Genomic DNA, 12736 nt, shown 5'->3' on the forward strand with positions numbered 1-12736 from the left:
GTCTAAATTGAAGCACAGTAGCTCTTTTTAGTAACTCCCTCTCTGATCTCTCTTGTTTCTTAAATGAAGTCTTTGTTCTTCTTTACACTGGAGTAGATATTTAGGAATTAGGTGGGGCAGATAGTTATTTAATATTCTAAACTATATTAATAGCAAAATTAAGTTTCTTTACTGTGATGCATTAATCTTTATTCACTTCTAGATCAATCCGTTTACTGTAAGTTTGTTCAGCAAGGTTGTCCAGCTTCTCAGTCCTTGTATTACTGCACTTCTAGAATGCAGACAGTTTGCTGATACTTAAGGATATTATATTCATGTATCTTCTAGATTAATTTCTTCCCTGAAGCATCTGAAAATTAAAGGTACTAGTGTTTTTAGTCTAACAGATTAAACAAAGACATCTTCCACTTCCAGATATTTTTAAAAATTGGTAATTACTTGTTTATGTAGGTTTTTTAATTAAGAATTATTTAACTCAGTTTCAGCTGGGGCATATCTTACTCTGTCTTCAGAGTAGCATTTTACAATTTCTTCGTTTGCACTCTTTTCAGAAAAGACTTCTGCACTGAGCTGCTCCCTCACCACCCCTGGGCAGGTGCAGCTGGGTTCTTCCCTTTCTCAAACTTCCAGAAAAATCTAGTTTTATGCTCATAGTTTTGGAAAGAGTCTTTTCAAGTCTTCAGTCGTGCCTTTTTTCTTTTTTTTTTCTTTTTTCCTTTTTTCTTTTTTTCTTTATTCTTTTTCCTCTTTTTTCTTTATTCTTTTTCCTCTTTTTTTCTTTCCTTTTTTTTTTCCTTCTTGTTTCTCTTGCTTTTCTCTCACTTTTCTCTCTCCAATTAAATGGTGGAGATGTTCATGTAGAGATCTCTAGGCTGCTGCAGCTGAGAGGAGAAAGGTTGGCAGAGTGCATTAACCTAATGTGCTTTGGTTAATTGTCCCTGGAGGCTATTAAAGGCTTGGGGTCATAAGGCTGTAATGACAATTTTCAAGAAATTAGCAAGTGAGGAGCAACCTTGTGTGTTACTGGCTATTGATGCAGCAGCTCTCTCGAGCTCTGCCACTGTCCTGTCCCAATCTCCCACTGCAGCTTGGCTGCTTTATGAAAAATGCTGCCCTTCATTTACTAATGATCACTTTTCCTGTAGACAGAGCTGCCTTTTGCTGTTTTTTTTGTCTTTAACGGAAAATGGTGACATGGCCCAAAATTTTGCTATAGAAAGTTAACATTTTCACTGGCTGCCCAGTAAGTGCCTGTTGTCATATTTATATATGTAAGATATTAACTGGGCCTTGGGTTTGCAGAATTACAGGTCCTGTTCATTAGCTTAAACAATAGCCTTAGTTACTAAAAAGTTGATTTATTCTTAAATACTGTGAGCAAATTCAAAGTATATCTGAATATAAATACATGATAGTCTATGTGATAGACTACTATTTTGTTAATCAGGAAAAAACTGTGAAAGCTAAAAGATGGTTGTGAGCAGGAAGCGGACTGCAAAATGGTGATTTTTTTTTTGGTGTGTGTGTGTCTCTACGTTGTAGCCATCTGTATGGCAGCTGTGACCATATCCTGTAAGGAGACTGTTTTCCAAGTAATGATATATCTAGTGCAAACAACGTGATTTTTAAATTTTGATGTAATGCCATAATTGTGGAAGCTCTAGAAATAATACATGTAATAGTAGTTGGAGGCATTTCATTTAGAATAGTGTTAAGGAACTTTTCAAATCCCATTGTATGGCAGACTTTGAAATTGAGACACATAACCAGGTGAAAAATTACACCATACTGAATGAAAATACTTAGAATGTCATCTTATTACATTTTGAGAAAATTAGTTTTCCCATACTTGGTGTACTATATCTCTTCCTTGCACTCTTTACTAATACTGAGATAAAGCTATATTTTCATAAGGAATATTAAAACTCTGAATGAAGACTGCAGAAATAGCGAATCATTCAATCCTTATCTGGTACAAGCTGTAGTAACGTTATATATTACAGAAATTACATCTGCAATTATATGCTAATGTTTTTAAAGAAAGGATTTCAGTGGTTAAGCCTTGGAATATCTTGCATGAATTAAAAATGTGCTTTGTTCAGCATACATAGGCTGTTTTACATGCAGTGATCTAGGCAGTTCTCATCCAGCCTCCTTGGCTTAATGACCACATGGGAGTGCAATGTCAGTCCTGCATTTCACCTGCATTTCATGTATTTGAGGAAAGCTTGGTTTGCTATTTGCAAAGGTGATTGCTGTTATTTGACCCGTAGGAAAACGAGTTTGTCGTGTTAAGTACTCACACAATTAGTCACTGGCTGGAAGCCTCAGCAAATAGCAAAAGGCTGAATGTGCTGAAGAATGAATTAGCATGTTGCACTCCCTTCCTCCTTTCAAAGATTGCATTTCTTTGAGGCAGTCTGAGAAGTTTGAACTCCAATGGTCCAAGCAGTATTTATTCTGCAAATAAAGTGTGAACATCTCTCCAGCCAGCCCTAGCCTATATTTTGGAAACAGGTACAGAAATGTGAATGTGTTTTATTACACCTCCAGTTCAATACTAGTAGAGACCCAAATCATAGCCCACCTGATTTGACCGTGGGTAGTTGATTATTTTACCCTAACAATCATGATAGGAAAAAAAAAGGCAAATGGATTTAGTGATGATAAATTTTGTATAGTCTGATTTTTATTTTGCAAATGTTAACTTTTTAATTACCTGATACCTAGTCAACTAGCTGTGTGAATGAATATAGGTCTTTAACAGTGAGCTCCCTTCAGTTAATAAACAAAAGCAGTATGTCCAAATACATACATGTATGCTCTGTTTGTAATTTTGTACCCTAAAACATATGTTGTATATGTGGGTTTTAAAAACAAAATAAAGATGTTGCATACATGGTAGTATTTATAATGACACCAGATTTTAGGAAATAGTTCTAAAAATACCAGTCACTATGAACTAAATCCTCGGAAAGTTAACGCTGGTGCTGCTGTGGTGTTTTCTCCTCTCCCAGCCTGCCCCACATCAGCTGGTGCAGTCTGCCAGTGGCACACAGGGTTTCTCGTCAGGTCCCTCTTCCAAAAAAGTTCCAAAAAACGTTGGGGAGAAGTGCAGGGGCAGTGTGGAGTGGAGGGGGCAAGAGGATCTACCTCACCAAGGGAAGAGCTGGAGGCAGTGGATAAGGGAACGTTAGATTTTATGCTTGAGAAATTACTTTTTTTCCGTGGAAGGAAAAACCGTTAAAAAAGGAGAGGGAATTGGGATATAGAGAGCGATGAGGCTGAGAAGGAGGAAATGAGAGTCATGGCAGAAAAAGCCATGCAGATCCTTAAGTACCATGTGCTGACCTTGCTTCCTTAGGAGCTTGGTCAAAATCAAGAAACACTGAAAAGGTTAAAATAAAACAAGCAAACCTTTCAGGTTTGTGTTGTACATTTCCAGACAACTACAAGTAGTCTTAAGGCTCTAGATGAATAGAATCACTTGCTTTGCATAATCATAAATTATATATATATGTTTTAATAAGCCTATTAAAAAGGGTGATGTGCAGTGTAATTTATGGATTAAATTTTGCCCTTGAATGTTTGTGAAGCTCATTATTGGGAAGCACATTGTGTATTCTGGGAAGAAATTTGACCCTCTTATTATAAATTCATCTTGTACAAAGCTGATACAGTAGTGACTTAAACTTCCTATTGGAGCATCAAATTTAAAGTTACTCTTTCTGCAAAACAGGTGGAATTTCTCATTGTCACAGGCAGAGGAAAGCAAGGTCAGATGTGCTTTACTACAGGAGCATCCAAGTATAGCTGGTCAGACTAGGTGATTTTGTATCGTCTTCGAGGATGGAGAGGAGATACTCATATACACCAATTTTACCTTAGAATGACAATATGCCTCAGCTCATTCTGTAGGTGGTGGATTCATGGTGGAGACACTCCTATATGTTAGCCTCTGTGAGAGTAACGCCCGCCTCTTGAATTAAAGCAATTGGAATAGGAATATAGGCAGCGTTAGAAATTGAAAGATAATCTGTTGTAAAGATCTGTAGTTCACTTTGTTATGTTTGTCTTTAAGGACAAAAATCCAGTACTAATGTCAGTCCTTTAATGCTTGTCCATGTCTAATCCCTGCCTGTTGTGTGTCTGTACTAGGAAAAACAAGAAATGTAACAGAAACGTGTTACAGGGGGTTCTGGAGGCAGCGTGTGCCCTCTCTGGTGATGGGCTTTCCCCATCCCTGCGGTGTCCTTGCGCCAGGGCTGCCGGGATGTTTCCTTGGGAGTGGTGAGCCAAGAAATGCAAATTCCTGCAGGAGAAATAGCTGCTCTTCCCTTTGGCTCTGGAGGCTTGGTAAAAACTCTCCAGTGAGAGAGACCTAGTAAGCATTGGCCAATATTGCTTTTTCTTTTCCTTCATTTTTAACAAATCCTGCCAATCTCCAGCCTCCTAACTTCATCGGTGCCAAAATTTCTGAATTTTCAGATATCAATATCAAATGACCTGTGTGGATTTAACAAATATGTCAACACTGACTTGAAGTTCAGATGTGGACAGCAGCTTTTCATATATCCGATAATTCATGTAGAAAATATTTTGTTCTTTGAGTTGTAACACATGCAAATAAAGAATATAGCTTTTTTTTTCATAGCAAAATAGTTTATTTTTCAAGGTCTTTGGTTATTGGAGGTGCATTGTTGTCTAATTGACGAGTACGCCTTGTGCTCCATCTTTTTGATGTTGCTTGGTGACAGTTGGTGCCACATGCTAATAAAACTGCTCTAGTAAACAATTCAGTGGGATTACTGTGCACTTGATGCCATATACAATTACTGCGGTCAGTCTGGGTGACTTCTGCGGAGTAATAGTTGTCATTGTGCTTTTGGGTGGCAAGGGGCAGGGAGATGTGCTAAGCAGGCAGACAGCATTCCCAGCACTATCAGCCACGTCTAGGAATTCTCTTTGGCGTAGTAACTCAAGGCAGATGTGCAAAACATTTTTTACGTGGCTAAACCTGGAAGGCATACTGATTTTTGCCCTGCCTGCTTAGAGCTTTTCATTCTGAGCTTTTAAAAATTATTTTTGGTCTTGTTCATGAATAGCATGAACAAAGTGATGCCTTTTGTCAGTGGCAAGGCCATGGATTAATTTTATTTAATTTTCACGAAAAAATTATTTACACTATCTCCTGGGGATTCACTCTTTTTTTTTTTTAAGAAAAAGTTTCTACTCATCTTATTGAAGATTTTACTTGAGTAAGTACAAGGGAAAAAACATGCAGGCAGCTGTGCTCTGTGCTAGACATGCAAAGCAAGATTCAGTTTTCTTTTCCACTTGGTGACCAAGGATAAAAGGAGTTTGCAGGGGGTGGGAGGCGCAGGCTGAGAGCTCTTGCTCTTTGGTGAGAGTTGAATCCTTTTTGTCCTAAGAGGTGTTGAGAAACCTGAAAGTTACTCTTACTGTCAAAAAAGGGTGAAGTAAAAATGGCAGGTTTCTTTTTTGAACTTTATGGTGGGGAGTGAATTTGAAATATAAGTTATTTTCTTTCAACTAGAAAAAGGGCAGGATCAGACTCCTTGATTTGTGTCCGCAAAAGACTTCTGTCTGAACAACCCTACAGTTATTCTAAGTGCTTTTCAAAGGTTGAAAGACTGTGCTCTTCTCACAAAAAGCTGTGAGAAGGTGGCAGTAGGATAGGTCCCCGTACCTGAGGGGGTGTGGGGTCTGCGTGTCTTGCAGCGGAGGTTAGAGGTGCTTGTTCTTCGTCGCACGGACATGCAGCCTCCTGATTTGTTCTAGTTAAGTGTTACTTCAGAGCAATGTTATTCCTGTAATCAGTCATTTCTCTGCTCAGCTATCTCTGAAGTGAATAGTTTGTAGAAAGACTTTGTGAAAATCGTGTGTGCAAGATGTAACTAGGCTTAACTTCCTGCAAACCCGGATTTTTTTAAATCATTTCGGTCAGGGCAGGATGCTGCTCCATTCGAAAGCGGTACAGACACAAGGGTCTGGTCTGCTAGTGCGCCATTAAAGTTTTTCTGTAAAACTTGTTTCAATCCTCTCATTTTTAACTGATCTTGTTCAGGAGTGAGAGAAATGGGGATCCTCTATGGGACCCCTGTGTTTAAGGGCCTTGGGAGGCCGGGGTTTTGCAGGAGTGTAGAAACTTGGGAAACGGCAGACAGGAAAGGCAGTGCACAGTGCAGCACAGGACATACTATTTATTTTAGGCTTCCTGCAGATGAGACAGTGTTTTCCTAATGCTTCCACTAAAAATTCTCTTGTGCTTTAGAATGAGTTTGATAAAAAAATGATACAGGGTGCTGTTTACTGCCTACTGCCGTGCTCCTTGGGGAGAAGGAAAGGCTGTCAGAGCTGCTCCTGTGGCTCTTCTGTTTCACACCAAAATAAAAGTTGTGAATCCCCTAAATAAACGAGCGATGAGATTTAAAAGGGAGTTTTGATGCTTCAAAAAAATGCAATACAGCACAACAAATCCTGTTTTCATTAAAGGCTCTTCAGTTCAACGCAGATAAGCATCTCCTAGAGGCACTGTAGATCTTCCTTGTTTCTTCAGGGAGTGTCTCTGCTCTATCGCCCAGTTCGTTAATGTAACTGGAGCTAATAAATAAATGAAGGGTGCCAGTCTGCCCTCTTCGTCCGCCTCGTACTTTTCTGCGTCCTAGCTGAAGGCAACCTGTTACTTCGAGACTAGGCTTCACTCTCTACCCTCGTGGTGTGCGTGCTGTCCGAATGAAACGAGTGCCATGATGTGAGTGTGGTTTGGTCCCTCCTGGAAGGAAGCACCAGGGCTGGGGGCACCTGTCAAAAACCAAGTTCTCCGTGGATGAGTATTCCCTTATTCAGCATTGGCATATTACAGCAAAGTGTACTTTGAGAAATAAATATTAAAATATAATGCATTTATTAGCCTATTAGTTTTGTAAGCATGGTATTTTGCCCTTAATTTACTAAATCCTGATCTAGAGTCTTTGGTACCAAAGTGGCAACAGGGTACCTTAAAATAAGTGTCTAAGTTTAGGTGTCCAAACCGGAATACAGGAAAGCAACTTCACCTACTGATACCTAAATTTTGTCCCTAGTGGAAGTGAAAAATTAAAAAAACCAAAACAAAACAACACCAAAAAGAAAACCCAAAACGCAAATAAAAAAATGCTAAGTTTGAAAAAGCTAAGCAAAGTACATTAATTTTTTATGTGTAATTATATTTTTGCAACGTTATGTGGTGTTACAATATAATTAGTTTAGGCGGCCGAAGTACAAACTGGAATGCTATAGTACTGTATGAAGAATATATTCCTACTATTCTAAAATAGTTTCTTAAGTGATTTGTTTTTTTCTGCTTCCCTATAGATAAAAGCAAAAAATTATGACAAAGTGGAAAAGGTGAGTGCTATCAATATATGTAATATATGTCTATAGCAAGAACAAGTATCTTGTGATTAGGCTAAAGCAGACTGAAAAGAACTATAGCTATCATTGAATGCACTGTTTAAAAACAGAGATAAGAAGTATCACTAAACTTGATTTGCTGTTCCTACCGAGCTGTTAATCAATGAAGTGCACAGAGGAATTTCTCTGCTTAATTCTTTCCAGTTCCCTTGCACAGCACGAAGACGCTTTAGTCAAAAGGAAGAGTAGTTTAACTTCTTTCTTACAACTCTCAATCATAATTACAAAGATTATTTTAAATCGTACTGTATAGCTTTAAAAGTAGAAACCTAATTTCTGTATCTGGAATCCTGATCACGTCTTCTTGATGTATTAAACAGTTATTTCAGCGATGCCTTATGAAGGTTTTACACATTGATTTATGGAAATGTTACCTTTCCTATGTACGAGAAACCAAGGGGAAGCTACCTAGTTACAAGTAAGTTAACAAGAGTTGCTCTGAATTGTACTAGTTTTACCGTGAATCTCTTCTTGATTTTTGACTAGCGGGTGGGGAGAAACCTGGGTGGCAAACCTGCCTGGGGATCTTCTGGGAGAGTGTCGGGGGGATAGTATATAATCTGCATTTAGAAAACATTTTCTTTGATGTTTTGTTAATTGAGCTTGCTGGGTAAAATTGCTTCCTTAGTCTGGATCCATATAATGAGGTGGGACAAGAGCAGGGGAGTAGCTGGCCTGTCGGTGCCGTTCCCTGCAGGTGAGATTGGTGCTTGAGCCAGTCCGAAACGCAATTCTTCCTCAGGAGGGACCTTTTGCTGTCCTCCCCCTTAGTGCCCTGCTTAGTCTCCAGAAAATTCAGCATCAATTCCAGCTGAGGTACTATATTTGACTAGCCGTAGTAAATAGCTCAGTAATCAGAGAAAGTTTCGGAAGGCATAAAAATCAGGGTATCGTTTTGGGATGCATTAATCTTCATCCCTTTTCATTTACTACATTTTGTTTGTTTATAATCCTCCAGGCTGAGCTTAATGCTTTTTCTTCTTGCTTGAAATTTCAGAAAATATCAGTACCTCTCAGCGTCAATAAACTGTTTCTTTCCCAGCCCACCATAATTTCTTTGTATTATAACTGGCAAGATAACTAATGCATTAACAGAAAAAAAGCATATTTTAAAAATGTATTTTTACGAGATTGTTTTGAAACAATTTTTTAAAGCACCAGTGCCCTCCTCCCCCCCCCCCCCAATCTTTTTATCTAATTTAACTTTCCTCTATTTTTCCTGCTAATATGGTCAAGGAGGTAGTAAGGTACTAAAAGAAAAATGTTTGAGTGCAGTAAACTGGGAGAAAAGTGGGGGAAAAAGCTGTTTTAATTGAAACTTGACCAAGGAAATAATCTGTGAACTTTTTACATTTGGGGAGAAAATACTTTGAATTTGGGGGAGATAAGAAATCATTTAAAAAATTTTGGCCCATTTCCACACAGGGGAGGTACTCCTAATTGCCCTAGGAACCTTTTGGTGTTCCTGGAGAATTACAACAAGGTTTGGGGAATTCTGGGGCCACGGGTACATCTGTCAGCTAAGAAGATGTTAGACAGCCGTTGTTTTCTGTCTTCTCAACTTCCAGTGCACATAGTACATGTGGATTTCCACTTACTTAAGGGGAGGGGGGGTGTCTCAGGAACTGTTAGTGTGCTAGATTGCCACCAGTGATTTAAATAATTTTCTTAAAAAATAAACAGAACCCTAAATGCAGAATTTAAGGGTATCCAAATGCCAATTTTTACTCTCAGCTGTTAAATGATACTTTTCATACCTCAATGTTCGTTTAGAATTTGCTGCACAAAAGAATACTCCTTAAATAAAGAATTTTTTAAATACTAAAGACTTGCTCTATGGTTTTTGTGGTTTGTTTTTTTCCTCAGAGAAAAAATGGCTCAGGCATATGATTTTGCTCTGGATAAGATTGGCATGGAAATCATGTCATACCAGGTATGTTTTTTTAATCAAAAAACCATTTTATTTCTTACTTTATCAGAAGTACAACTAAACAGTGGTTTCATTATATGTAATATTTTTTCTCACATAGATCTGGGTGGATTACATCAATTTTTTGAAGGGCGTGTAAGTACCTTAAAAGAATTTTTTTTAAGCTCAGTTCATGTAATGTTGATGTTCGTACCAGTTATGATCTGTAATAGCTGACGTTAATCTCTCTCCCCACTATTTAGAGAAGCGGTAGGATCTTATGCAGAAAACCAGAGGATAACAGCTGTCCGTAGGGTTTACCAGCGCGGTTGCGTGAATCCAATGATAAACATAGAACAGCTCTGGAGAGATTATAACAAATACGAAGAGGTAATCAAGAACATGAAAATTGTTTGTGACATTTAAAAAAAAAAAAAAAAAGTATGATTAAGTATGGTGCCCAAACTATATCCACTAAATAACTGTGTAAAAGAGACGACCGGCAGTATAAACACGTTTTGCGTGTGTTATGTACCAAGACCTGTGGCAAAACTGTACAGGTACCTGGATGATCTTTATTTCTTATTTTAAAGACTTTCTATAGGATACGTTTAACTGTCCCATTTCCCAGTTGGCCCAGTAGAATTGCTGGTGAATTAGAAAGCACTGGTATCAGTGACGAAGAATGTATTTAATGGAAGCTAGAGCAGATCAGCTGGCAATGAGGGCTTCCTTCCCCAAGGAGGCACTCCCCTCCTTTCAGTTATAGTTGAACAGGCTAAAATGGCATTCAGCTGTGATAGCTTGTACTTCCTTCATGGTATTAAGTTATATGGTCTCAAGTACACAAAGTGTTCCTCACCATCCTTCACCTGAAGCCATTACAGCATCAATTCAGGTGAGTCTGCTACCACACTGTCTTCAGCAAGCATAACCTCAGCTTGTTGACCTTGCACGCTAATTTGCAGCTGCACCTTTATAGTGTATTTGTAAACACAGTTTGGTAATGGCTTGTTAGCCTATCCCCGTCAGCAGAGGTGAGAACGCAGAACTGAGGGTAGATGCCCTCGTGCTCAGCACCGTCACGCGGGGATATTGGGACGTCACTCTCCCTCCTGCATATTGCGCCCGGGGTTGCAGGCGCCGGCGTGCTGCGGGTCAGCTGTGCACTGAGCAGGAACGAAGAGACAATTTCTCTTTCCTTGTTGCTAATTATGCAAGTTGTAGGACTGGTGACCTGACGTAGGTCATAGGGCCGCTGTGCTTAGCCAGTGGGAGTACCTCCTGGCATCCGCAGCCACGAGCGTGTACTACAAGGGCTCATCACCCCGTCGGTGCTCAGGGATGCCACAGATAGCCTGCTGATCACCAGGGAAGATACCCAGCAGCATGCCTTCTCCTGTGTAGGCAAATCCCCAGAACAATTTCCCTGTAAACCTCCCTCTCCCCCTCCCACGTAGCAAATGAAGGCTGCCGCTGATGGTTCCTACTACTTTCATTAATACGTAGGGGCACTGTCAAGATGACAGCTGAAACCTGTCCTACATTCGTTCTGTATCCTCTGCTAGTTGCGACAGCTCTGGCTGACACCTGTAACACAAACCAGTACCTGTTCAGAGTTGCTGGAAGCTGCGGGCCGGCGCTCTGCTCGGACATGGACGCGTCCTGTTCTGGCTAGGCTGGCCTCGAGGGAAAGGGCTGCTGCATGCAGGTGTCCTGGCGCAGGGAGGGAAAGGCTCCTCAACAGCAGGGCTCTTCGAGGGGGAACCGATTCCCCACATCAGTAGCCCAACAGCACAGAGATCATGTGCAGGTCTTGGTAGGAAAGGTTACTGGCTATTTGCTGCAATTAAATACCCTGAAGCTTCCCTTTAGCTCAGTTGGTAGCCAGCAGGTAGCAGTATCAGCCTGTTGGTCACCAGTATCTTTAATTGAACAAATGGTCAAAAGTGGTAACGCCCTTAGTGAGACAGAGAGGTGACAATCTTTGGCTCACAAAGCCGCGCGGCTGCACCTCACCAGGCTGGGAGCGCATCCCGGGAGAGCATTGCTGCGTCCTCAGCCCGCTCCTGCGTTGAACGGGGCATTGCTGGTTTCGTATGCTAACTGGCCCCGACAGCTATCCCAGACAGCGCTCTGCGAGAGTCCAGGCGGCACCTTGCTTCTGTACGGCGGCCATACCCAGCTCGGGTGGAATAGGACCGAGAAGCTGCGCTCACCTTCCTCCAAAGTCCTGGCAAGCCACGCCAGCAAACTCCAGCCTGACACAGGCGTGAACAAAAGGGCGGTTGTTACCTCGCCATAGGAGCGGTTCTTTGAGATTTCGTTCATGCCTGGGAGCCCGGGAGCAGGCCTGTGTGGCTGGTGTTGAGGGGTGGGTTGTGCCTGGGGGCCCGGCTGCCCCAAAGCCCCCGCTGCTCTTGCTCAGCAGCACGGCAGGGCCCTCTGCGCCTGCGTGCCGTCCTGGAGCGGTGTCACTCTCTGCAGTGACAGGTCTCAGGTCTCTCTCAGCTGACAAAGGTATGTGTAGGGCAGGGTGTGTGTTGAATATAACCTCGTTTAAAAGCTGTCAGTTACTTTCGGAACAGAGGAGAAGGCAGAGCTTTGAGGTCAATCTCTGTTATCACTTGTCCAAGAAAACAGAATTGCTCATATGCCGTCTCAGTCTTCACCTGGTGAACAGCAGGCAAGGCAGGGAGCTGTGACTCTGACCAGGCACTGACCAGGATTTAAAATGAAAAATGTAAATCGCAAATACATTCTTTCCACTTTCTCCCCCAGCAGGTTTATGTAAAGTTCACTGTATTTTTGAAAGTTCTAAGTGATTAAAAATATACTGAGGTGCTTCAGGTCAGTTTATTTTTTTAGTAGTGAGTTTATTCTCTGATAAATAAGTTCATGCCCATATGTTTATTAGAAGAAATGCAGTACTTTGAGATCAGTATTTTAAAATAACTTTGTCCTTCTTGCTTACCTTTGCATCCTCTTTCAAGCTCTTTTCTCTATGAAATATAGAGATTCGGTATTTCTGAAGAGAAATTGCACATTCATCCTTCTCCTTTTTTTCATCCTTCTCCAGGGCATCAATATTCACTTAGCTAAGAAGATGATTGAAGACAGGAGTAGAGATTATATGAATGCACGACGTGTAGCAAAGGTACAAACTTATGTTGACTTCTCTTTGTTCTATTTAATTCTACAAACTAGCATTAAACTTGGTTCTTATTTTCAAAGGAAAGTGTGTGTTAGACTAATAAGGTTGGTATGCTAAAATATTTGTATCAGTTTTATAAAGCATAACCTGAAATAAGTCTTTAATGTGTCGAAATCTGCTGTTCAAAACATTGCTTC

At 40.6% G+C, this 12736-nt stretch overlaps 1 protein-coding gene across 1 annotated transcript in view; it reads left to right on the forward strand.

Moving 5' to 3' along the window:
* Window positions 1-12736, forward strand: part of CSTF3 (cleavage stimulation factor subunit 3) — a gene marked incomplete at its 3' end in the record, with an annotated part of 51688 nt that overhangs the window by 27873 nt on the left and 11079 nt on the right. The window contains exons 4-9 of the mRNA XM_082000353.1: window positions 7378-7410; window positions 7797-7894; window positions 9343-9409; window positions 9507-9541; window positions 9649-9775; window positions 12465-12542. Of these exons, the coding sequence (XP_081856479.1) occupies window positions 7378-7410; window positions 7797-7894; window positions 9343-9409; window positions 9507-9541; window positions 9649-9775; window positions 12465-12542 (438 nt within the window). The remainder of the gene's footprint in view (window positions 1-7377; window positions 7411-7796; window positions 7895-9342; window positions 9410-9506; window positions 9542-9648; window positions 9776-12464; window positions 12543-12736) is intronic.

Source organism: Phaethon aethereus (assembly GCF_964289735.1).
Source record: "Phaethon aethereus genome assembly, chromosome: 5".
NCBI lineage: Eukaryota > Metazoa > Chordata > Aves > Phaethontiformes > Phaethontidae > Phaethon > Phaethon aethereus.